General features: G+C 38.2%; 2 protein-coding genes across 5 annotated transcripts in view; one reads left to right on the top strand and one right to left on the bottom strand.

The window, feature by feature from the left end:
- LOC139694631 (cytosolic carboxypeptidase-like protein 5) overlaps positions 1 to 15,792 on the bottom strand; it is a 39,954-nt gene extending 24,162 nt beyond the window's left edge. The window contains exons 1-4 of the mRNA XM_071593116.1: positions 15,640 to 15,792; positions 15,453 to 15,566; positions 10,597 to 10,739; positions 5,027 to 5,746 (exon numbers count right to left, since the gene is read on the bottom strand). Of these exons, the coding sequence (XP_071449217.1) occupies positions 5,027 to 5,746; positions 10,597 to 10,739; positions 15,453 to 15,566; positions 15,640 to 15,730 (1,068 nt within the window). The 5' untranslated portion in view covers positions 15,731 to 15,792. The remainder of the gene's footprint in view (positions 1 to 5,026; positions 5,747 to 10,596; positions 10,740 to 15,452; positions 15,567 to 15,639) is intronic.
- An 8,536-nt stretch (positions 15,793 to 24,328) lies between these two features.
- Positions 24,329 to 27,896, top strand: part of LOC139694642 (ethanolamine-phosphate phospho-lyase-like) — a 29,754-nt gene continuing 26,186 nt past the window's right edge. For 3 of the 4 annotated variants that reach the window (XM_071593129.1, XM_071593130.1, XM_071593131.1), the window contains exon 1: positions 24,329 to 24,574. In XM_071593129.1, the coding sequence (XP_071449230.1) occupies positions 24,510 to 24,574 (65 nt within the window). In that variant the 5' untranslated portion in view covers positions 24,329 to 24,509. The remainder of the gene's footprint in view (positions 24,575 to 27,896) is intronic. The other variant, XM_071593132.1, reaches the window with a different exon arrangement.

The following is a 27,896-nucleotide window of genomic DNA, read 5'->3' as shown; positions in this document are numbered from 1 at the left end:
CCTAACTAATTTTACGAATTACCTACCCATTTTCATTCCTACTTCGGGTTCTTCCCATGCCTCTTTAATCATTTCCTCTACATACAGGTTGAAAAGCAACGGTGATAATGGGCAACCCTGCCTTACACCTCTTCCTAACACTGCCCATCCGGACTCCCCGTTCCCCAGTCGCACCAGTGCAGTCTGAGACATGTACAGGTTGCGGATTAGCCTCCTTTGCCTCCAATCAATTCCTATTTTCTGCAATACACTCATTAGTTTTTCACAATTCACTCTATCAAACGCTTTTTTGAAATCTACGAAACAGGCAAATACCTCCTGGTTGTGTTCTGTATTCCTCTCGATTAATAATCTCATTACTGCAATGGAATCACGCGTACCTCTCCCCTTCCTAAACCCAAACTGATCGTCCCCTAAGTAATCATTTGCCCTACTCTCTATCCTTTAGTTTATGATTCTGAGAACAACTTTAGCTGCGTGGGATATCAAACTTAATTGTCCTGTAGTCCTCACATGATGTAGCCTTTACCTTTTTCGGAATAGGAACTAAAACTGATCTCACAAAGTCTTCTGGCCAGATTCCTCCCTTATAAATACTACGAATGAGCCCATATAGCCTCTACCTCCCACATTTGCCTCTCTCATCGTCACGTATGCCTGGACCTAAGCTATCTTTCTCTACGCCATGTTCCTTTTCTATGTCTAACTTTGTTGGTCTAAGTTCTTCCCTATACAGTTCTTCTATATATATATATTCCTTCCATCTCTCTTGGATCTTTCCTGTATCAACTATTATCTTACCCGCCTTATCTCTATTAACATAGATCTCCCTTTCTTACTTCCCGATAAAGATTTAACTTGGCTGTACAGCGCACCAACTTCACCCTTCCTCTGCAAACTTTCCATATCCTCACACTGCGTCTTCCACCATGCTTCCCTTGCCCTATTTGTTGCCCGCCTCAATTTATTGTTTAACTTTTTGTACTTCATTTTGCCTAACTCTGTATTTACATTCTTCCATTTTCTCCGCTCATCCATCTTTGTAATCATCTCATACATGATCCATGGTTTGGTAGTCCTTTCAGCGTTAACGGTTCCAATAGTGTCTTTTGCAGCTTTCAATAACCCTTTCTTGATCCTTTCCCATTTTTCTTCAATAGTACTTAGCTCTTTACCATCCTCCATGATTTCCTCTACCGCCTGTTTGTACTCCTTCCTTTTCAAACCATTTAATGCTTCTACATACCATTTTCTAACCCGCCGCCCCAGTCTTATCTTTTTGAAACGGACGTTACATTTCATAACAAATAAATTGTGGTCAGAGTCCGCATCCACTCTCGGGAAGCTGTGCGAATTTATCACAGTGTTCCTAAACCTGTGTCTAACCAGGATATAATCTAGCTGATACCTTTCTGAGTCACCTGTCATTTCCCATGTATACCTGCGTATTTTGTGGTGTCTAAACCATGTGTTGGTGATGACTAACCCCTGTCTCCTGCAGAACTCAACTGCTTTCTCCCCGCGGTCATTCCTTGTACCTAAACCGTAGTCCCCCACCTCATCACCATCTCTTCCTTCGCCTACCGTCGCATTCCAATCCCCCATAACTATCAAATGTTTCCCTGCAGGAACACACGCGATCATGTCCTCTAACTGATCATATATCCTATCAACCTCTTCTTCCTTATGGTTGCTCGGTGGCATGTATACCTGAATAATAGCTAAGTTCGTCGGTTCTGCTTTTATCTCCACTACTAGTATTCTATCGGTTACCTGCTCTATGTTGAGTACGCTTCTTCCTACCTCTTCATTTAATACTATGGCAACCCCTCGTTGGCTCTCTTCCCTGCCTCTGTATATTATTCTATACTGATTACTCCAGTAATCCCCGCTATCCTTACATCTCACCTTGCATAGACCTAAAATATCTATTTTTCCCCTTTCCATCTCTCGCTTAATATTCTCCAGTTCCTATCCTCCTCATTGTCCTAACATTTCACGTTCTTATTCTAACTAATGTGGTCTTCTTTTTCTGCATCTTTTGTCCTGCTGCTGCCGGTTTCCCCTTGCAAGGGTTTCGTGGGATGATGACCACAGAAGCCTTGCCTCCCCCGCTGCCGGGCACAACACACAGGCGATTGGGCTGAGTCCCATAGTTGCCAGGACTCAAAATCTCTGTATTGTCCATCATTTAAATCTTGGGAATGATAATTGAGGTGGTTTCCCGTTGCCTTCCTCAATAGTGTTTTCAGCGTGACACCATCACTTACTGGCCGCCCCACTGGGGTCAGACGCCATTGCAGCCGCCTCACTGAGGAACAGATGCTGCGTTGACTACCTTTCGTCTGGCTCCTAACATTCGACCTATCTGGCATGGGTGACCCTATCAGGAGCAATAATTATTACTCCCACCAGCACAGCTCTAGGGGTCATCGGAATGCACAAGCCCTTCCACCACGTCAAGGTTGTAGTCCGGGGAGGGGAAATAAAATATATATATATATATATATATATATATATATATATACTACCTTGATCAAAAAGTTCCCGGAATAACCACCGTGTGGCGCTCCCATCGTTCCGATTTGAGTTCTGTTTTTTTTGTTAAATTGGTACATCTGTTGTTGATATTCCCTTTAAATCTTAGTGTCATAACTTGACATTTGCAAAAGTTACGTAGCAAGAGTACATCTATCTCTGTGTGTGTTGGCGATTTTTTACAATTTCAGAAATGGATTTAAATTTGCAACAACGAACTTGTATTAAATTTTGCGTAAAAAACGGATTTAGTGGCGCACGGACGTTGGAAATGTTGGAAAAGTGTTTCGGCAACGATTCTCTAAAAAAAACGGTCGTTTACCAGTGGCACGAGCGGTTCAGAAGTGGTCGTGAGTCAATCGAAGATGATGAACGCAGTGGCAGACCATCGACATCGAAAGTCGCTGAAAAAATTGATAAAGTAAAAGAAATGTTGGTCAATAACCGCAAATTAACCATCAGAGAAATAGCGGAGGACTTGAACATTGCCTATGGATCCGCCCAAGACATTGTGGTTAATGATTTGGGTTTCCGTCGTGTAGCAGCAAAGTTGGTGCCAAAAGACCTCAATTTCATGCAAAAAAGAGACCGTGTTGACGTCGCAAAAGACATGATTTGCGAGGCTGAATCCGACCCCACATTCATCAAAAGGATCATTACTGGAGACGAGACGTGGGTTTATGAGTACGACACGCAATCCAGACATCAGGCAAGTGAATGGCGTTCACCAAATGAGCCGAGACCAAAAAAACCACGTCGTTTTCAGTCAAAAAAGAAGGCAATGCTGACGGTTTTCATGGATTACAACGGTGTAGTGCATCATGAATTTTTGCCAGAAGGCCAGACAGTAAACAAAGAGTATTATTTGGGCGTTATGAGACGTTTGCGTGAAGCAATTCGCCGAAAGAGACCAGAAATGTGGGCAGAAAACTCGTGGATTTTGCACCATGATAACGCACCGTCGCACAGTGCTATCATTATTCGTAATTTTTTGACGAAAAATGCAACAAATACCATCCAACAGCCACCGAATTCACCTGATTTGGCTCCCTGTGACTTCTTTCTGTTCAATCGAGTTAAAAAACCATTACGGGGAACGCGTTTTAGCAGCCGAGAGGAAGTAATGGAAAAATCGCAGGAAGCACTAATGGACATACCGAAAACCGAATATAAAAAATGTTTCGAGGATTGGATCAAGCTCTGGCATAAGTGTGTTGCAGTCGATGGGGATTACTTTGAAGGGGACAATATAGATTTAGATGAATAAACTTGTATTTTTAATTTTCTGAATAAATTCCGGGAAATTTTTGATCAAGGTAGTGTATATATATATATATATACATATATGCATGTGTATACTTATATAATTCAATAGATGCTTATTTATAGAATCAAATGGGTTGTCTGGAATGAATTGCAGGAACCCTATGTCCTTTTAGGTTCATAAAAAATCAGCCCTAGTACAAAGATGAACACCATAAAATGGGTGCTCACTGCATGCAAATTTATATGAAAAAAAGTGACCATCGCTATGAGAGAGAATTACATTTGGAATTGCTAAAAAATAATGGAAAGATCCAGTCACTAGGGCTATGCTGGGATGTAAAACTGGCTTTTAGCCAGCCTATAATATAAGTAATTTTTCAGTTACACTCATATTTTAAAGATTTGTTTTGATGTAGTGTAATAGGTAGTAATAATATATTATGAATGAAAGAAAAAGGGCATGCTAAACAGACATGGGTAATTTAGTTCTGGCAGATACATATATTGCAACACAGCATGGTATTTAGGAGGGTTCACATGATTATTGACTCCATTTATGCTTATTGGAGCAATCTAATGAAATAAGCAAGGTACTTCTAAGTGGATAGACAGGTTTAAGTCACATTGACCAAGAAATTATTACAAAACAAAGCAAAAATTCTTCACACTACTATTCAGAATGAGTCGCAAATCTTGTTAGTAAGTGAATGAACATTATAACCAGGCATGTTAATCTATATATTGCCATAAATTCGAAAGGTCTACACATAAACAAAAACGGTATTAATCTATTAAAATAATACAAAAAGAGCAGTAATATTGGAGAAAACCTAAAAGATAAAATGAAAATGAGACCAAAATTTGGCTGCAACACGCCTTGAATCAACTATGCTAATTATGTTAAATATATTAAAAACACATTAAATTTCATGAGCATGCTGATAAACACTTTGTTACTGTGAGTACTGGAATAATGGCTATATAAGACTATCTATGGCTATATATATCTATCAGAGAAGTAAATTAGCAACAGCTTATAAAAATGAGTGTAGCAAACACAAGAACAGTGTATGCAACAAACCTTAATCATAGTATCCACCTGGCTGAACCCCACCTGCCACACTCATTACTCTGAAAATAAATGAGTCACAGTGACATATAGCCCAGTCATGCCCATGTTACCTCTTATTGTATACACTGGCAACTGCCTCAATTGACTAACCTCTTCTGGGCATGAAACAGCTCCATCCACTAGTATCTCAGTTTCTTCATTAGGTGGACCACCATTTTCCTCGGAAGCCAGATCATCTACAGCTTCATTTCCTCTATGATAGTAACGAATAAGAGCACATGCAGCATAGATTGGTGGATGCATTTCAAATGATGGATTTCCATAGACCCGATTCAAGTTGGTCCCACGTGTATCTGTTCTATAATGGCCCCTTACAACCCCATCTGGATTGAGCACAGGAATTAGCTTGAAGAGGAACTTTCTTCTAAGCAGAGCAGCACCCGGGTCTTCTTTGTTTAAGAGAGATGTGATTATGCCATCTAAAACAAAACTTGAAGAAGTCTCAGCAGGATGAACCCTGGCTGAGATGAATATCACTTGTTTGTTAGGGAATTGGTGAGGACGGGGTATAGAGGTATTCGGAAACAAGTTCTTAAGGCGGCATTCACGCTCCTTTGAAATGCCCCAAGTTGAGGTGATAGTTATAAGGTCTACATTGCGACCATCAAGAGAATTGCATACACATTCTCTATAATAATAGATATCATCACTGGAGAAATTAGACTTGTTCACTGAACTATATTTAGCATCAATTTTTTTCAAGAAAGCAGTGATGTCCCTATAAGGATATGGATAACATAATGCGAAGTAAACCTTCTGCAAGTTCTCAATTCGGTGGCTAAATGTTAACACTGCATTTTCTCCAGAATCCTGTTGGCAAAAAAAAAACTTCTTTAAAAATGATGAAAAACATGACAATATGTCACACAAGCATTCCAGTATGATTATTACATGCTGACACTTATTTTCATGAAGGTATTGTGAATGTGACATTTAGAATTAAGAACCACAACACAACTTATCTGCTGCTGAATCTTACTTTAAAAATTAAAATTTACAACTACTTGTGTACTGCGGAATCCTGATTTCATGTTCTCCCATTTATTTCTCAATGTTTTATCTGCATTTAAGGAACAAAAATCTGGTCCAAGACATTGCTTCAAAATTAGACTGGCTAAACTAGTACTATCTAACATACATGAACAAGAAAACTAATAATAACTTGCAAAAATATCGCGAATAAATAAATTAATTTTACCACAAAGAAATTAATTGATGAAATGCCCAGATACTACCGGGGCTATTACAAACCGCACATCGCCAGCGGAATTCACCTATCTGCAGTATGATACCATTCAAAATGTGCCTCACCATCCGGAGCGATTTCGAAAGCCAGAGAGACTGCCGGTTGGCATTACCCTGCCAGAAGTGAGTCTCACTGTCAAAAGTGTTTACGAATGAGTTTCTGACAAAGTGATACCAACCTAACAGGGTGGAGTTACACCCTCCCCAGGTAACCTGCCTTGGCAACTATGCCGCGTGATCTTCACCTGGCATAATGAAGTCATTCAATTAGAGTACAGGAGTGCGTTAAACACTATTATTTTGCATTGAAAATAATCAGAATGGTTAAATAAAAACAGGTGAAGTGAAATTATCAATATTGTTTCTTCAAAAACTTATCTCTTAAGAACTATTCCAAACTTCTCTATTTTATCAATGCAATGTAATTATTAGTTTTTTGAGCGATACCTACGTTATATGCGGCATATAATTAGTTGATTTCAGCACTCAGCTGTTTAATTTTTTATTGAAAATACTTCGCTTTCATTCGCATTCGTCATTTGAGCAAAATTGAAGTAATGCAAAAAACAAAACGTTTATGTCTAGAATAAATCCATGAAAGAACATACTTATGAATGCTGGATGTAAGTAACCACTTGTGGATAAATATTGAAGAATTTGTAAATCATTATGTTCCACTATATGATTTTTTAGGCAACAAGTCATGTATACACAATCATGACTCCCCAAATCTCTTCCGTTATTATTTTGACATTCTTTGCTGATTATCCAGCACTACTCTTAATTATTACCCTTTCATGTTTATGCTATTTTAATACATATAATGCCTTGTTTAGTATTTAATTAGGCAATGAAGACTTTGTGAGCTACTTACAAGTTCCGATATTTGATTTCTTAGTTAATTATTCATTGGTACACCATTGTGTACTGGTAAATCTATTGCCTAAACATTCTTTGTAATGATCAAATATTTTAATTTATTAGCAAAGACATTCAAGAAAACAGTGTAATAATATCTGGTTGAAATTGAAAAAGGGGTTTCTTGTATATTGTGACATCATGGGGCAATTACCATAGATACCTATCAAAACTCATGTGATTAATGATACATTGATATTAATTAGGTAGGTAGGTAGGTAACGACCTCATGTATTATAAAACCAATCTCTTTACTCTTTTCTCCATCATGTCTCTCAATCAACAATTTTAAATGTGTTAATTTGGTAAATGATTTTTAACAAATAAATATCCATATACTTATTTCCTTAGAAGTTCCCGTAAATCATTTTGTCTGCTAATTGAACAGCTAATCACCATTGGCTAAGAGCATTTTTGGACCATATGAAGGTGATAATTTTCATATATACTAAGTCTCCGGTTACTAATAAACCCCAAAATAAAACAAAGTGACTGGTGGTGAGACTCCCGCCCCCTCACTTGTAATAACAGCAGGCGGAGTTACAAAGAGTGGCATCAGTAAACTCTGCCTGACGGAGTGACCACACACTATTTCATAATAGCCCTCTATGTAAGCCAAAAAATGAGACATGATTTGTCTCAATAACACCTATAAGTATCAGTGAAGTCTCATACACTCAATATATGTCATTACATCTCACAAGAGCAATGTAAATAAATCAAAGTACTCATTGAAATGATATCCATCATAAATATTTGACCTTAAATAAAATTGAATATATAATATGGCCATAATATCCTATTTAGTGATAACCTTTTTCTGCAACTGAAAACAATTTCTCATGCAACAGAAGCTGTAAAATTCCACTACAGATTGTTTTTAATACCCTGCAAGCCACTGCTCTGTGTGTGACAGAGAGTGAATACACGCCAGAATAATTTTGACCTGAATATTTTATCCTCCTCATGCAGTCATACAACAATATTCAGATCCCTTATCTTTCATCCTCATAGTTCCTTTACACTGCATGCGATCCAATTCAGCAAACAATCCAACTTCATGAGGATCCCATATACTAGCGGCATGTTTTAAATGAGGCCTAACCAGCAAAAGATAACATTTCTGTTTGACCTTTTCATCATATTTACCCACTTCACTTATAATAAATCCTCCTTTTTTGTTAGATTGTCCATATATTCCCCGTGCATGAAACATACACGAGGGATTACACCCAGGAGAGGTTATGAGTCAGGGTAATCCCCAAGTATTTAATAGAGTCTGCACTTTCCATTTAGGCATTCCTGATGCAGGAAGTGTTGGGAGGGCACACTTTTTAATATTTAATTCTAATTGCTAAGTGTCTGACCAGCATTGAATAGCATTTAGTTCATCTCCTAAAGTAGTTTCATCATCAGGATTAAGACTATCTCTGTAAACTGCATCTATGAATCATCAGAAAATAAACATATCTTACTATGGAGTTAATGTTGTTAATGTAAATAAGGAATAAAAGAGGGCCATAAAATTTCCCAAAGGGAAAAACTGAAGTGACTTCTACTGCATTAGAGCAAATACTATCAAAGACTATTCTTTGTACCCAACCATTTTAAAGTCTTTAATCCAGCCCAGGGTATTTTAATCTATGCCTTAGGCTTCTAGCTTTGTGGTAGTTTACTATCACGTACTTTTACAAAAGCCTTTTCAAAATCAAGAAAAACCACACTCACTGGAACATTGCTCACTCCTGTACTAAGGATATCATTGACAAAAAGCACAATTTGTCTTGCAGGATTTTTCCTTTCAGACACTATGCTGGTTTTTCATCAATAACTCTCGACTATCGAGGCGTCTCACTATTGAACTAGGAACTCTATGTTCCATGACATTACATAACTTGGATGTTAAGTAAATAGGTCTGTCATTGCTCCATTCCTCCTAGTCTCAATTTTTAAATATAAGTGTTACATTATCCATTTTCATTTCATTGGGAACCTTGTGATCTACTAGTGATTACTAAAATATGATTTCTAGATATGGAGCAATTAATGATGCCAGTTCCAAAAATATAAGAGCGGGTATTTAATCGGGCCCAGCAGATTTGTTAGGCTAAATATTTCTCAGCAAATGTTCTATTCCATAATAAGAGATTTCAATTTTGGGCATCAGCTGGCCAGCATAATTTGGTAAGCTACCAGAGACATTTGGTGAAGATGCATTAAAAGAAGGAATTTAATAAGTTGGTCTTTTCCAGACTGCCGGTTACTCTTTCACCTTTATCATTTTTGAGTGAATAAATTGCAGACTTCTTTCCCTGAACCTCTTTGATATTTTTTTTGTAATAAAATATCGGGGAAATTTATTAAAAGACCATTTAAATTAAATAGTCTTCAAGTATACATACTTAAAGAATACTTACTTAAAATGTATGGATCAATTCAAATCTACAATAAAAATGCAATTAAGTTATGAGACCTCAGATATAATAGTCAAAGAATAGGTGGTTCAGCAGAAATTTGTTTCATAATGAATTTTCTAAGTTGAAGCATTATTTACATTTTGGCACTAGCATGCCTGAACATTTGGTAATGAATTCTGACAACCTCCAATACCTCTTGCAATATCTTGTTAAAAAGGATATGAGACATATTGCCAGAAAATAAGCTCATTAAGAGATAGCCCTCCAAATAAGCAGATATTTCACCATCATAATTTAATAAATTTTTTTCATTACCATAACATGAAGCTTGGTCCCATTCTGTTATAATACATTTGGCACACACAGGAACAGTTGAAATAAAAAATATAACCCCTTCACTCCCACAGGGAACTTTAGTAACCCCAGTGAACCCTGAAAAATTTAGCACCCTTACCTTTTCCTCCAATTGTGGAATCTTTCTAGCATATTACAAAATGAGCAAAAAATATTAGCTATAATTACATTTAAAATAAAACATATTGACAGTGAATTCTACGTTACATGATGGGGATTTCCATCACAATGAGAGAAGGAATAAACTAAAGTGAATACACAACTTTTGAGTACTTAATAATATGGAAGCTCACAAAAATAATTGAATTCTTCTTCAGCCCCATAGGTTTTCTCAAATCTTTAATTCCTAAGACTTCAGACTCTTGAAAAAATCTTCGAAAATAATGTTGAGACTAAAGCTACGGTCATTAGGTTCATTAAGGAATTAGATGGAATGATATTCATTGTTTGCCAACAATATCACTCACTGAGGACTATTAGTTACTGCAAGATGTTGCTTTGAAAAACTTCTAAATAATAGCTAATTAGAAATCACATGCCATCTTAAGATTTAATTAGCAAACTAGAGTTTATGCATCTATATTTAATTTTTAACCATATTTTAAACTTATTATTAAGTCAATACTGAAAAATAAAGCTATAATTTTATGCAAATTTCATTTCCTGGAAGGTGATTAAAAAATTGAGAATCCATTGCATATATTTTACAAGGATGTAACATCTTACCGTGAAACATGGTTTTTCTTTTATCCTCTGCCAACGCTGATGACCATGGATCATATATACTGGATACATATGATCAGTGAACACCCTGCTGTGTCTGTTCATATTGACTATATTAAATTTCATTAGGACAGGCTGCTTAATCCCTGCAAAACATAGCATTGCACTGGATGAGTGATAAACATAAAATCAGTAATTACTCATGACCAAACCACACAAGCATAACACACAAAATATTGCTGGGGATATTTCTAACAGCTCTTCCAAGGAAAACTTACGAGGGCTGTTCAATAAGTACCTGTGTTAGAAATGAAGAAACCATTTTTTTCAAAAACATCTTCTTTATTTTTCAACACAGTCCCCTTGTAGAGAGATACACTTCTCCCAACGTTCCAGCCATTTTTATAACCCCTCCAAAAAATAGGATTTGTCGAACTCTCCAAAATACGCCTGTCACAGCGATAACTTCCTCGTTTGAGCTAAATTTTTTCCCGCAAGCCATTTCTTCATGTTAGGGAATAAGAAAAAGTCATAGGGAGCCAGATCGGGTGAATACGGGGGGTGCGGCAGCAATTCATAACATAGTTCATGAAGTTGACAGCCGGATCAGCTGGTTGTCCACCTTGAGCAATCGCGGCACCCATCGGGCCGACAATTTTTTCATCGCTGACTTATCATGCAAAATATTAATTGCTGTTCTGGTCGACACACCCACCACCTCTGCCACTTCATGCACTTTATTTCATCGATCAGCGAGAATCATGGCATGGACTTATTGAATGAATTCTCGGTAACCACGTCTGCCGGGCATCCTGGTCGCTCATCAAAAATAGATGTTCGCCCACGTTTAAATTCGTTGAACCAATATCTAACTGTGGTCATAGATGGCGAAGTGTCCCCATAGACAGCATCCAACTTTGCTTTGATCTCCTCGCATTCCTTCCCTCTTCCCAAAAACAAAAAGCGAATTACCAAACGATTCTACTTTCTCCATCTCAGCGAAAATCACGAAACACGTCTTACCCGAATGGCTGCCAAATCCAAACTAACCTTTAAATCAATCTGAAATTCGTTTCACTGTCATTTGATAGATGGCAGCATACAATGATAACATAAACTTCCCTCAGGAACGCCCTTTGTCTTCAAACACAGGTACTTATTTAACCGCCCTTGTACATGGTAGAAGAAACTTCATAAAATGAAACCGAGAACTTTCCAAGGGCAATTCATTTTTTCACAATGGAATGTTTTTCAATATGTTTATAAAGATGCAAATAGCAAACATAGTGCACATTATCAACAAAATTTGCATGAAAACATTTCAGGTGATTACAGAGCATCAACTCATGCTTATTAAATGACCTATAAACACTTTCCACACCTATTTGAAAAGATCAACAATTGGAGAAATGCAAACAGACATGTACAGTAATAAAAACTAATATTGAAATGAAAAATTACATTTGCCTTTTTGCTCAATTTAAATTAAGGCATAATGAACACCCTTCAGAGATATGTATTAATTAATTAGTTGATGTACCTCAATGGCGATTACTTGATTTTCAATTATAATACACCTACATGAAATGGTTCAAATCTACCAATGGCCAATTTTTTCCATACTTTTCACTTCAATCACCGCTGAGGGTGTCCACAAAAACATCCAAATTCCAGTATATTTCCTGGTTTTCTAGATCTAAGTTTAGGAATTTTCCAGCTTGTTTTTCACCACAATTTCGAACATATAAGTCCTGCTTTTTCAGCCACATAGCTTTGCTTTAAACATTACCACTAGGTCACTTAAAGAGCATAGAATTTGTCGGGATGGAGGCACACTGTAATAATACTGCATTCAAAACTTATTTTTCAGCAAATAACAAAATGTGTTTTGCCACCATACGTAATTTATCAGTGCTCTGGGAAGAGATCTGTGGTGCAGATGGCTTCGTTGTTGTTCTCTTTTAGTGATTTGTGAAGATGGAAAAAATGAGATTCGAGCTAATGATTCAATACTTCGTAAAGCAAGGAATGAGAACAAAGGAAAATTCATGCCAAATTTCACAACACTCTGAGGGACTCTGTTTCTTAACATTTAACTGTAGCTAAGTGGACAATCGAGTTTATGTTTGATCAGCACAGCTTAGATGATGATCTGCCAAGTGGTCAGCCAAAATTCACAACTACCCAGAAATTATTGCAAAAGTGTATAAAAGTGGATGACAATTGAAAGGGCATTTCACATTTTTAACAGAGGAATTGAATATGAGAATATTAATTTTAAAATGGGTGCCACAACCCTTGATGCAGGATCACGAAAGCATTAGAATGGAAATTTCCAAACAAATTTGACCCTTTCAAGGGCAACGAACAGAATTTTCTGCGCTGGTTGGTGACCACAGATGAAACCTATCCACTACTATACCACATAGACACAACAGCAGTACAAGCAGAGGAAACATGTTGATTCACAATCACCAAAAAAAACAAAGGGAAAACGGTTGGCTGGAAAGGTGACGGCTTCAGTTTTCTGGGATTCCAAAGGGATTCTGCAGATAGATTATCATCCTACTGGTCAACCAATTACTGGACAATACCACGCTAATCTCCTGGACAAATTACAGTAAAAGATACACAAGAAGGCCAAGTTTGGCAAGGAAGAAAGTCATCTTTTATCAAGACAATGCACACACACACATGTGCTGTTACCATGGCAAAAATACGTGAACTATGATACGAATTGTTGCCACACCTGCCTTATTCACCTGATTTGGCTCCATCAGATATCTCTTCCACAAGCTCGAAATTTTCCTCAGGGGAAAGAGATTCTCTTCAAACAAAGAACTAACAACGGAAAGAGACTGGTATTTTGCAAGCCTTAAGGAATCTAATTTTCGAGATGGGATCAAAATATTGGAATATTGCTGGACCAAATGCATTAGTGTGCAGGATGGTTGCGTTGAAAAATGAAAAAGTTTCACAGAGGTAAGTCAATTACTTATATTCCATTCGGAGAGCTTATCAAATTACCCTCATATATATAAAAAATTTCAGGCTTTCCAGGCATGCGGCCTACCTACGTTATTTTAATTTTAAATTATCAAAACACATCCTAACAGATGATTGCAGGCACCACTATGTAGTGTTGCACACACAACCACATTAATTTGAATAAAGGAATACTTTTACATACATAATAGATTATTATGAAAATGTTCATTTCACTGTTCCTGCTTGGAACGCTGGGTTGAAAAAGGGAAAGGATGAAGAGAAGAGAGAAACCCAGGAACTACATATTTTCATAAATAAGAACTATAAAAAAATCATAATCAAACATCCACTGTCTTATAATGGCTTAATACATTTGCAGTCCTCAAGATATCAGCAGAAACCGGATTTCCAGTGAAAACTCAAGACATCACACCTAACACGGGGAACGAGGAATGGAATCATCAAAATTTTCGAGGAATGTCAGTACTGGCTAGATATTACAATTTTCAAAGATTTTTTACATTAATAAATTTTCAAATTATAAATCAAGAGATCTACCAGATTACATGCAGTGGATTTTGTCAGTTCGAAATGAGTAGCAATAGGGCACAAGACCACTGAACTTAATAAATATTTCTTTATTTTTCAGGTTATAAAAGGTATGAACCATGGACAGGCTACCATTGTCAGAGACTTTGGTGAGCACTTCTATCTGCTTTAATGATTTAGCAAGAGATTAAAATTGGACAAATATACTATGCACTCAAATTCTTGCGCTTACATTTACACAACCTAATCTCAATATTTTTTATCCGATAACCTCGATCATAATCTATCCTCCATACATTAAAAACCGGTGTCATTCAGTTATTTAAATAAACATGAACGTTGTCATAGAAGTGCAACTGTTTACGGACAAATTCATGTATGCTGGTCAGTAAAAGAAATTTTAATCTTTATCCTACCATTATTATCGTTATTAAGAATACAGTAAGCAGTAGTAATAGGCTTTAGGCTAAGCAACTGAGAGCTAAGGCAATCATCGTTCAATAGTGGCTTTGGGTTTACACATTATGGTCATTATACGGTAATATATTGCCAAGAAAGCATGCCTCCAACACACTTGAGTGATACATCAAAATCGTAATGAAATGTGATTTATCATAAAAAATAATTAATTATAGATATTTACTTCATCAAAACATTCGATTAAATCTCTTCAATTGATGAGATATTTTCAAGCATGAACTCGAAAGTGAGCATTTCATCTAAAAATAAGCTAGAGCTGATGCTAATTTTAACGATCTTCATACAGAGTAATAGCAATATATTCGATTTTCGCCCATATTCAAGAGTTATTCTACAGCTCGTCCAAGTGAATAGAAGTTAATGAAACTGCTTACAAACATTTTGAAATAAATACCTAATAAATAATTGCGAAAATTTAAGACAAGTAGATTGATGAAACAAAATTATTAGTAATTAAAAAAACAAATAACTCATTCATGGATTCAAAAGACGAAGATCTTTTGTGGAAAAACATGCAATATAACAGACTAAAAATTAGGCAACTGAATACTTCCTATCCGTTAAGCGGTCCAACATTTACAAAAATCACTACAACCATAAAATGAAATTAAATTAGCAATTAGTATCACAAGAGACAAGTTGAAACTTTAAAACACCTTAACAAAGAAAGTTGGTGCATTTTTTTCGCTTTGGTATTCCAATTTCATAAATAAAACAATAGAAATGCAAATGCATATCACATCTTGATAAAATGAAAAGCTTACTTCACTGAAAGAAGTAATTTACCGCATATATGTCGAATTTAGATGATAATATTAATCCTAAGAAACAAAAAAAAATACCTTTCACAGAAAAATGAAACCAACTGCTGTACGAGTTTCGAAATTCTGTATCGGCTGCATCGTTTCTCGTCCAAAGATTAAACTCGAGTTCCATTGGTTCATTTTGCGACTTACCTAAAAGAAAACCCATTAATACTCCAGAATAATTGCGACAAAATTATTTACAATGAATAAATAACAATAAAACCTCGTTTTTGAGGTAACACAGGCTCCACTCTTGCTAAATTTCCCGAATCGAATCTAGAACTGAAAGAAATTCCACTGATTGTCACTTCCATGGAGTCTTTTAGAAAATAATCAGCAAACAAAAACGCTAACTGGATGAAAAACCAATTGAAAGTAAACTAATGATGTTTACTCAAAGACTACTAGTTTCCCACCAAAACTTTCCCTCGCGATTGCGCATTCGATTGCTAACACTTTTAACAAAAGACGAGTTAAATGTAGCATGGTTACCACGATTACCACCATTACTAATTTATTTATTTACACATACATTTATTTATTTACACTCAAAGCAAACATGTAACATTCGTATGTTCCGTTGAAAAAGTAAAATAAGGAAAACTATAAACCGAAAAACATTCTGCACACAAGTATTATCATTCCATTTTGCATATATGTAGCCCAAATATCAATACGTTTGTTAAATTCTAAGTAATTATGGCGGCAATTTCAATATTCAATATGTCGCTACAATTTAGATTATAATAAACTAATCCATATTATTCTTTAATTATTTCCAAAACATCTGAATTCCTCTATTTATACGGTTTAAAAACTTGCTTGGGTTGGAAATACCAAATTTTCTAATGAACCAGTCTTATATAAGGAATATTAAACTTTCAAAAAGAATAATAAAAACTTAATGGCTATAGCTAAGTATGTTCACAATAATAATATCTTACAAGCTTAAAACAATTAAATAAATACTGACGGATGATAAATAGTTTCAGATGACACTTACTCCCTCATATGCCACTTCAATTAAATGATCCACAAGGAAATGTTATCACCAATCCTACACATGTATCATCACTATTACAATCATTTTAACAGTAAGCAAATCAGCTCTAATGCCTATAATAAAAACTTATCCCAATTAGCTATATATCTCGCTTTTTATATCCTGTCTGGAAAGGGAGTTAGGTACTGCAGTAAATCAATGGCATACAAAACTGTAGTCCTGGAGATGATGGAGTCACAAGTTCAGTGATCAAATTCTGCTATCCTTTTATTAAAGAACTTCTAATTTATTTAATTAATGAATCTCTCTCCCTAGGTATTTTCCTAACTCCTCTCAAGACTTCGAAAGTTATTCCTGTTTAAAATAATAAAGGAACCAAGAACAACCCTTGTAACTATCAACCAATTGCTATACAATCAGTATTCACTAAAATATTTGAGAAAATATTTTTTAATAGACTTACATACCAATTCCGTAAAAATAATTTATTATCAATTCATCAACACGGGTTCATTAAAAGCCGATCCACCATTTCAGCAGTATGTCAGGTCATGAAATTTATTTTGACCTCTCTTGATCATTAGGAGACGACCAGCCTTTTTCCAGATTTCACCAAAGCCTTTGAATCAGTATATCACAGCATTCCTGTGAAAAAATTGCATTGTTATGAAATAAAAGGGGTGCCAAGGCAGTGGATCCAGTCATATTTTTAAAATCGTGAGGGAGTATACAGGCAATATAACGGTCAGTGGTTTTGAATACATTACCAAAGTCAAATCAAAATCCAGAGGAGTGCCTCAGGGCTCTATTCATTGCCCAATAATTTTCTCAATTTATATCAATGATCTGCCCTCAGTTTTAATGACAGTAAGTATGATTAAACCAGTTCTATATGCTGATGATAACAACATATTAGTTTCTGTAACCTCTATTAATGAATTAGCTTCAAAGAGTACATCAGGATTGCAGCTTGAAATACATTGGTTCCAAGAACATAGTCTGAAACTGATCAATGAAAATTCTAGACAATATATTTCCCTCAAAGCCCATTCTAACCCAGTACTCCAACAACAGTGAATTGCCAAAATATAGAATTTATTAAATCCACAAAATTTCTTGACATCCATTTGGACCCAACATGGGAAACCCATATAAATTGCCTTTCAGGAAAATGAAGTTCAGCATGTTCCCTCCTAAGAACTTTGAAGAAAACAGTGAGCAAAGATGCACTTAGTAACGCAACACTATGGCTTTATCTACTCTGATAAAGCCATAGAGGGAACTCCGAGGCTTATCTCCTTTCTCCCAAGTCATATTTTAACTGTAAAAGAAGGCTATGTGCATCATTGCATTTAAATCCCCAACTTCATTTGCCTGGCCAATATTTCAAGATCTTGGGCTTCAGCCTTTGCCATCCCTATACATCCTAGACAAAGTTACATACATGAAACTAAATCTGACAGATTTCCATGCAAATTCTCACTGTCATAGTCACCATAGCAGAACCCAGTCAAACCTGCATATAAAACATAATTGAACCAAAGTTGCAAGCCTAAGATCAAAGGCAATGGGACCGAACTTATATAATAAATGACCACAGAAATACAGAGATATAAGATACGTAATACAGTTTACAGACAATTTTTAAAAAATTTTGAGAAAAATGATTACAGTGTGCCTGAATTTTTAATGGTAAAATATGATATATAAGTATATATATATATGGAACTGGATAGGGATCTTGGACGGGATGAAGGGAGGAAGAAAGTACTCACAGCTGAAGAGGGCCCTGATGTAGAGTACGATGTTGTGTTTTGCTAGGGGTCACAAATTATTTTATTAGTAATTATGCCTATCCAAAAACCTACCTTAACCGATAGATTACCTAATAATTATATATATATATATATATATATTTATATATATAAACACAAAGTAATCAACCGAAGGTCGGTTTAGTAGGTGATGGTAGAGATCACCCAGTACTAAGCCCTATACGGCGTGTGAATATACACACATCAGGGTAGGGGGGCCAGTTCCTTTCCCTGTGCCGGTTATGGTTTCCCGAGAAGACGTGGTACCCGAAAAATCACATAGCTTGGGTGGAGCTGCAGGTGCCCAGAGTGCCTTGCCTGGGAATCGAACCCGGGACCCTCCGATCAGCAGTCCAACGCTCTACCCCCTGGACTACCGCAACCCACTATATATATATATATATATATATATTTTTTTTTTTCCCCCTCCCCGGACTACAACCTTGACGTGGTGGAAGGGCTTGTGCGTTCCGATGACCCCTAGAGCTATGGTGGCGGGAGTAATAATAATTGTTCCTGGTAGGTTCACCCATGCCAGATAGGTCGAAGTTTAGGAGCCAGACGAAAGGTAGTCCACGCAGCATCTGTTCCTCAGTGAGGCGGCTCCAATGGCATCTGACCCCAGTGGGGCGGCCAGTAAGTGATGGTGTCACGCTGAAAACACTATTGAGGAAGGCAACGGGAAACCACCTCAATTATCATTCCCAAGATTAACATGATGGGCTATACAGAGATTTTGAGTCCTGGCAACTACGGGGCTCGGCCAAATCGGCCGTGTGTCGTGCCCGGTAGTGGGGGAGGCAAGGCTTCCGCTGTCGTCATCCAACGAAACCCTTGCAAGGGAAAACCAGCAGCAGCAGGACAGAAGATGCAGGAGAAGAAGACCACATTAGTTAGAATAGGAACGTGGAATGTTAGGACAATGATGAGGACTGGGAAATTGGAGAATGTTAAGGGAGAGATGGAAAGGGGAAAAATAGATATTTTAGGTCTATGCGAGGTGAGATGGAAGGATAGCGGGGATTACTGGAGTGATAATTATAGAATAATATACAGCAGTGGGGACGAAAGCCAAAGAGGGGTTGCCATAGTATTAAATAAAGAGGTAGGAAGAGGCGTAGTCAACATAGAGCAGGTAACGGATAGAAAACTACTAGTAGAGATAAAAGCAGAACCGACGAACTTAGCTATTATTCAGGTATACATGCCACCAAGCAACCATAAGAAGAGAGAGGTAGATAGGATATACGATCAGTTAGAGGACATAATCGCGTGTGTTCCTGCAGGGAAACATTTGATAGTGATGGTGATTGGAATGCGATGGTAGGCGAAGGAAGAGATGGTAATGAGGTGGGGGACTACGGTTTAAGCACGAGGAATGACCGTGGGGAGAAAGCAGTTGAGTTCTGCAGGAGACAGGGTCTAGTCATCACCAACACTTGGTTTAGACACCACAAAAGACGCAGGTATACATGGAAAATGCCAGGTGACTCAGAAAGGTATCAGCTAGATTATATCCTGGTTAGACACAGGTTTAGGAACACTGATAAAGCAGGGGCGGTGGGTTAGAAAATGGAACGTAGAAGCATTAAATGGATGAAAAAGGAAGGAGTACCAACAGGCTGTAGATGAAATTATGGAAGATGATAAAGGGCTAAGTATTGTCGAAAAAGTATGGGAAAGTATCCAGAAAGGGTTATCTAAAGCCGCAAAAGACACCATTGGAACCGTTAACGCGAAAAGGGCTAGGAAACCATGGATCACGGATGAGATGATTACAAAGATGGATGAGCCGCGAAAGTGGAAGAATGTAAATGCAGAATTAGGCAAAATGAAGTACAAAGGATTTAGCCATAAATTGAGGCGGGCAACAAATAAAGCAAAAGGAGCATGGTGGAAGACGCGGTGCGAGGATATGGAAAGTCTGCAGAGGAAGGGTGAAATCAGTGCACTGTACAGCAAAGTTAAACCTTTATCTGGAAGTAAGAAAGGGAGATATATGCTAACAGTTAGAGATAAGGCGGGTAAGGTAATAGTTGACACAGGAAATATCCAAGAGGAATGGAAGGAGTATATAGAAGAACTGTATAGTAAAGAACTTCGACCAACAAAGTTAGACATTGAAAAAAAATATGATGTAGAGGAAGATAGCTTAAGTCAAGGCATACTAGACGATGATATAGAAAGGGCATTAAGGGAGATGAAACAAAATAAGGCCGTGGAGGGGAATTCCGTTCCCGTGGAACTTTTAAAATGCTTAGGAAAATTTGGGAGGAAGAGGCTATATGGGCTGATCGGTAGTATTTATGAGGAAGGAATCTGGCCGGAAGACTTTGTGAGAACAGGGGAACGGGGAGTCTGGATGGGCAGTGTTAGGAAGAGGTGTAAGGCAGGGTTGCCCATTATCACCGTTGCTGTTCAACCTGTATGCAGAGGAAATGATTAAAGAGGCATGGGAAGAACTGGAGGTAGGAATGAAAGTGGGCGGAGAATTCGTAAAATCAGTTAGGTTCCCTAATGACCATGCTTCAGTTTGTCAGCCAGTGGGTTGCAAGCATTGCCGAGTGAATTGGAAATTCAGTGCGACAGGTATGGGATGAGAATCAATATTAATAAAAACAAATGTTATGCGATTTTCTATAAAGAAAAAGGCTAAGCTAGACATTAAAATATGAGGGATAAAACTAGAGCAGGTAGAACGGGTTACGTATCTCGGAAGTGTTTTGGACCAACACAGTCATAGTAGTAGGGACGTAAGGAGAAGAATTGCTCTAGGCAAAGAGGCTTTCACAAGGAGGAGGGAGTTGATGAGAGGGATGTTGAGTGAGGATGTAAAGAAAAGACTCGTAAAAACTTTGATATTGAGCGTAGCTATGTACGGCGCGGAAACGTGGTCATTGAAGCAGGAGGTTAGACGTATACTGGAGGCTTTTGAAACGTGGGTCTGGAGAAGAATGGAGAAGGTGAAATGGACTAAGAAGAAAACAAATGAGGAAGTACTTGGTATGGTGAGCGAAGAGAGGGGTTTGTTGTTGGAGAAATCCGATGGAGGCAGGAAAAGTGGATGAAGGGGTTATTGACCGGCAGTGGGATGTTGAAGACTGTGATAGAGGGGAAAATGTTGGGCAAATGAGGAAAGGGAAGGAACAGGATAGGGATGTTGGACGGGATGAAGGGAGGAAGAAAGTACCCAGAGCTGAAGAGGGGCCTGATGTAAAGTAGGCGTCGGCATTAGCCTACTCTTTACGAAAGGTGCCAAGGGGTCCGCAGTTTAACGTCCCATCCGACGGACGGCGTACTCACTCAAAGTGCCCTCCACAAAGCACCTGAAGTAGGGATCGAGATACCTCTGAAAAATATTCAACACCGCCGGGATTTGAACCCGTGCCCTCAGGGTGGGAAGCCAGTACATTAGCCCCCGCACCATCTCGATCCCCGATTTTCTCCTCCTGGACACTGATGCATCATTATCCTTAACCCATATTGCCAATATATAATTTATTATTGGTTAAGGCAGGTTTTGAATGGACAAAAGCTACCAAATGGTAAAGTGGCAATTCCCTTGTCTCTCCTAACTAACTAACCCAGCATCCTATTCTACAATAACCCCATTTTCAACTCTATATACTTCCTCCCGCTATATTCATGCTTTTCCCGTTAAATAACTATGTCACATATCAAAGTTTTAAGGAGCCTTTCATAAACATGCTTAGCTACCAATCCTGTCATCAATGCCATCCACAATCATGCCGGCCCCAGTGGTGGTGGGGTAGCGTCCTCGCCTACAAACCCAAAGGTCGCGGGTTCGATTCCCGCCTAGGTGGATTTTCCTCCATCTAGGGCTTGGTTGTATGTAATTGTCTTTAATGTAATGTCTGTAATGTAAGGGTTAGGTGGAAGAAGGGACTTTAGGTCTCAACCTCGCCCAATTAAGTCGATAAATAAATAAATCAATACTCTCCGTGAGAAAAGTTCTTTGGTCAACTCCATTCTTCTCCTTGTATCCCTATTACTTTGACCATGATGGTCCAAAACACGTCTGAAATACATTAACTATTCAACCAGCTCTATTTTTTGTCCTCCTATTTTAATGTTTAACTTAGCCTTTTCCTTTCTGGAAAATCGCATAACCTTTGGTTTATTTATATTGATTCTCATCCCATATCTATCACGCTGAATTTCTAATGCACTCAGCAATGCTTGAAACCCCTTGGCTAACTGATGAACTAAAGCTTGGTCCCCAGCAAACCTAACTGATTTTATGAATTTCATGCAGTCTTTCATTCCTATCTCCAGTTCTTCCTATGCATCTTTAATCATTTCCTCCTCTTATACGTTGAACTGCACCGGTGATAGTGGACACCCGTGTCTTACTTATCTTCCTAACACTGCCAATTGAAACTATCCATGCCTCATTCACACTTGAGTGGTGTGAGGCATATATAGGGTGTGAATTAGTGTTCCATATTTCCAGCCTGCTCCTAATTTCTGCAAAACATTTATAATTTTCTTAATTCACTTTATCAAATACTATTTGGAAAACTACAAAATAGGGAAATACATCCTCATTGTATTTTATGCTCCTCTTTATTAGTGATCTCATTACAGTAATGGCATCATGTATACCAATCCCTTTCTTGAACCCAAACTGATCACCCCTCAAGTAATCATTTGCTCCCCTCTCCATCGTCTTGTTGATGATTTTGAGAACAACTTTAGCTGCATGCAATATCAAACTTATTGTTCTATAGGTCTCAGATAATGAGCTTTTATTTTTTTTGGTATAATAACACTGGCCTTAAAAAGTCTTCCAGCCAAATTCCTTCCTCATAGATGCTGCAAACCAGTCCAAATAGACTCTTCATCCCACATTTTCCTAAACCTTTGAGTAGTTCCGCCTGAATGCTGTCTACCCCTACCACCTTATTTCATTTCATCTCACTCAATGCCCTTTCTATCTCATCATCGAGTATGCCTGGACCTAAGCTATCTTCAGCTACGTTATATTCTCTTTCTATGTCTAACCTTGTTGGCCTAAGTTCTTTGCCACACAGTTCTTCTATATATTCCTTCCATCTCTCTTGAATATTTTCTGTTTCAACAATTACCTTACTGGATTTATCTCTGCCCACACAGATTTTCCCTTCTTACTTCCTGATAGCGTTATAAACATTGTATAGCGCACCAATTTCACCCTCCTCCTGAAAACTTTCGATACCGTCGCACTGTGTTTTGCACCACGTTTCTTTTCTTCTATAAGTTACCCGTCATTTATTATTTTACTCTTCGAGCTTCCTTCTACCTAACCTGTATTTACGTTCTTCCCTTTCTCTCTCTCTTCTAACTCTGTATTCATCTCATCCTGTATCATTGTTTCTTTGTTCGTTTATTATTAACAATTCCTATAGTTTCTTTGGCGGTTTTCGATACCTCTTTTTTGGCATATTCCCATTTTTCCTCTTTAGTGCCCAGATACCTCTCCTTATTCCTGATTTTCTCTGCAGCCTCCTGATACTCCTTTTTTTCAATCATCTTGATGCTTCTGCTCTCTATTCCTTAAACCTCCTTCCCTGTCTTATCCTCTTGAATCGAACGCTACACTTTATAATTTCTAAATTGTGATCAGAGGCCGAGTCCGCTCCCGGGAAACTGTGCGGATTGAACGCGCACTGTCTAAATCTGAGCCTAAACATAATAAAGTCTAACTGGTATTTTTCTGAGTCACCTGTCATTTTTCATGCACACCTACGTCTATTGAGGTGCATAAGTCAAGTGTTGGTGATAATTAAGCATGCATTCTAATTTTACAGCCATGACTGCATATAAACTATTCAGTAAATAAAGCGTCTTAGTTGACTCAAAATATCTACGCTAGGTAAGGTGAAATTAGATTAGCCATATGCGATAGGTAAGACGAAATTAACATAAGCTAATTAAGTGATCCTACTTATTAACTTTTAAAAAGAGCTCGTCTAATCGGTTGCCAATTGAAATGACATCTTCTGGAATAAATATGAACTCACAAGGCCGCAAACGCATCAAGAGCAGCAACGGCAGCAACCACGCAGCTCCGCTTCCGTCGCGACAAGAGAGTACCTACGGGGCCGCCGGTTTAGAGCATGGGGTATCACTTCACACCGTTGGCGAGCATCGACCGGAAGGTTGCTTCCAAGTCCTATGCAGAGGGAGCACCATGCTCACGGCTCTATAAGTTCAGTGATCCTGTGTTCCTTGACAAGGATTAGTGTGAAGTAAACTTCGTGGCATTGCAGCACTATGGACGGCCTAATTCAAGATTTAAACCGCGACGAAACATGGAATTTAAGACAAAAATACGTAGCGTAAGTAAACATTTTCTGATTTTGAAATATCTAGTTTCGATCATTTTTTCATTTTTTGTATCCTCTGCAATGGTTTAATGGGACAGAAATTTACAGAAAGTGTTCAAGTTGTATGAACGTAAAGGCGCCTGTTTTAACGTATGGAAAGGCTGAATATGAAGTGGCAATTATCTTTTATTCATGTCTCTTTTGTTGTACGAATTAATTTATGAGTTAAGTATAATTCCAAATGATTCGCCCTTCTTGTGGAAAGATCGCTTTATTATGCCGTGTTAACCTTGACAGTTTTTTAAAATTGAACATTAGTTCGTCGTTAAGGGATTGAAGCGGTGTTAGTAATTTCGACAAATTATTGCTAGCGTGTCTTAATAGAATAAAGTCTGCCTCGAAAATGAACCATTCCAGGTGATTGTGCAAGTTCATCAATGAACAGGTTATTTCATGAAGTTTGAATCATAATTTTAGCGGCTGCGATTATATATTATCGCCAAGGCAACCTAGGTGTTAGTGCAGAGCGTTCAGCTTGATAAGCTATGGTACCCGAGTTATATTGATAACCCTGCACACCCCCTATTGAACCAAAGCCGTTTGATTTTTTCTGGGAACCAGGTCTTCCATGGAAGTCGGGGGTGAGGGAAGGAATTGCACCCCCTATTTTAATGTGAATTTTGGAATTTGTACCGATCGAGTTCTACTCGCGTATAAAACTGACCTTCGGGTTAAAGACTGTGATTTTGGCTTGAAATTGGAAAGGATGAAAGCCTTCTGGCGTTCGCGTTAGTACAGAAAATTGCAATCAAGAAAAGGTTGTGGGACCGCCAGTTTGAACATGCTTTGATATTTTCTCAGTGATCCCCACGTAGTACTAGTTAGGTAGTTATTTGTGCGAATTGCCTCCACATGATTGTTCACTAAGAAAAACTGTTACAAAGAATGCCAACTGAGGCTCACTGGGTAGTATCATTAACCTGCAGATGTAGGGATTTGCCTCGTCAACTCAGTTTTTTCCCAGAATGCTAATAATGCATTACTGGTAAATTGTTAAATAGTATTCTAATTGAGTAGAAATTCTTAGTTGAGCGCAAGTGCACAAGTTAGATGAACCGCGCGCACCGCCTATTCGCTCTACCGGGAAAGAATTCTTCGGGGCCATCGTATCACCGCCTTTGTATCAAGGAACGAGTTCGGTAGGATAAGAGCCCCATCCGATGGAGGGAACAATTGCACCATCAGTACCAATACATCAGACAAGCAGGAGATAATGTAGCGCAGAGAGAACTCCACCACCGGAAAATGAGCCCGAACTTGAGCAGACAATTCATTGCCCAACTCCAGCCCTCCCCACTTTATTCATTTGGTAGAAATCATTCCAATCAAATATTGGTCATGGGTAAAAGTCTGGATACGCTCGTGTACATACACTTGCGCTGAAATTCCGCGGAAGTGTGTGTTTCACAGCCATTGTCGTTATACTGTTCAACGATTTGGGTGAAATGAGTTCATAGCGAAGTGCGATTGCTTGATGTTGGAGTTTCGGAAACATCCTTGGGAGGAGAATCACGCCAGCAATTTCACCCCAGTTCTTCTACATCTAATGCGGAAAGAAAAGAAGTTAGATAAATGGGAGGAGCTGGTAAATACAAGGAATCGGAGAACGGGAAATATAGTGAACGACTTTTGGTTTAAAAAGTCTCCCCCTACTGGAAGCATCCTATCCCTTACCCGACTAATGAACCTCTTCCCCCACTGGTCCCTTCACTGCCCCCCCTTCACTGCCCCCCCTTCGCCTCAGTTTTTGTTAAATTGGTTCCAAAATAGCTAAGCAATTTAGCAAAATAGCGAATCAACGAGCCTAGAAGATGGATGGCGCTGAAGCGTTGTGCCTTTACCCAGCCGTCGCCGTAGGGCGGACTCGGCTGTCGTGTGTCGCTTGACTCGACGTGTGTAGGACGGTCTCGGCGGTGTGCGCAGAAGGGTCTGGGCTCAGGCCTGCCTTGAGCCGCCGTCGGTTCAGGTCTAGGTGGTAGTATAAACACTCGCATTCGAAAACTCCTCCCCCCCACTCCCCTCCCCATCCCAAGCCCACTCCCAATTCTCTAGTGTATAAATACCTCCGCGATGTCAAAAAAATTGTGCATGAGGTAGACGAAAATGAATTTCCATGTAGTCAAGCCTGATACCATAGTGTGTAAAGTTGTCGATCGTGGCAATCCCTGCCAAGAACTTTAAAAGGTATTTAATGTAACGAAAGGGCATTCCGCATAATACATATTCTCGTTTGAAATTTCGTCTAATTACAATGCAGTTGCGATGTTTTTAGGGATCTTATCTCACGAATCCTATCAGTAGATGCCTGTGTCCAGTTTTACTTAAACCGCTTTCAGCTAAGAGCGAATTATGTACGATAGTCGTTCTAAAAGAAAGGTACGTAGCAGTTATTTAAAACACCATATGTCTCTGTAAATTTTGTAAACCTAAAAAAAAACACTCGACGTCATATTTCTCTATCTCTAGGGCATTATCTTGAAAATCAGAAACTTTGCAGTGCCGTCTCTTAAAAATCTATATGCGAGAGGTCAATAAAAATCAATCTTTTTCGCAACTTGATACTAGTCTTTTTTTGACAGTGCCTATCCTGAAAGGGAACGGCATGAAGAGTCAAATTATAAAACACTGCCGTAGAGTGCACAAATTTGGCAAAATGGTGAGTACTATTAAATTAATTCAATTCCTTTGATGGGTTTGTTCTATGGTGAAAAAATAGCTTGCGGGGCAAATGTTTAAAATCCTATTTTTTTAAATGACTGAATTTCAACATCAACGGGTCATTCACATAACCGACCCAGGAACATTTCGAAAAGAATATTCACTCTATCGCGAGATGTTTTTTTTCCTGGGAAGTAGTGGAGGGTACAGGGGAAATTACTGCCCACACTAACACGTGTGCGCGAATTGCAAACGTCATAAAGGTTATCAAGAGGTGTTGCTCCCTCACCTATCAAGGTAACTCTCGGTTTAATAAATGTGGTATTTGACTTCTATGCGTAACATACGCGCACTCGCAAAAAAAAGAATCCATTCAATTATGTAAACTGGCGGTTATCTTGTGAAAGATAATGCTTTAAATTGAATGTGATACACACTTTGTAATCCAGTGTAAGCTTGGACATTATATTCCTTCACTCTTTAGCCTTGATTCCTCCGACGATAGACACGACACCCACCCACAGCGTCCAATGTCACGGTGGCCAAGATTCATTGGTATATCGTATTTCTCTTAGTCATTGTTCATGGAAAATTACCTGGAATCCGAAATAGTGAC

Source organism: Hetaerina americana, unplaced genomic scaffold (genome assembly GCF_022747635.1).
Source record: "Hetaerina americana unplaced genomic scaffold, ioHetAmer1.1.p SCAF_51, whole genome shotgun sequence".
NCBI classification, from domain to species: Eukaryota; Metazoa; Arthropoda; class Insecta; order Odonata; family Calopterygidae; genus Hetaerina; species Hetaerina americana.
The sequence above is the reverse complement of the archived record's forward strand: the minus strand, read 5'-3'. Positions and strand labels throughout refer to the sequence as shown.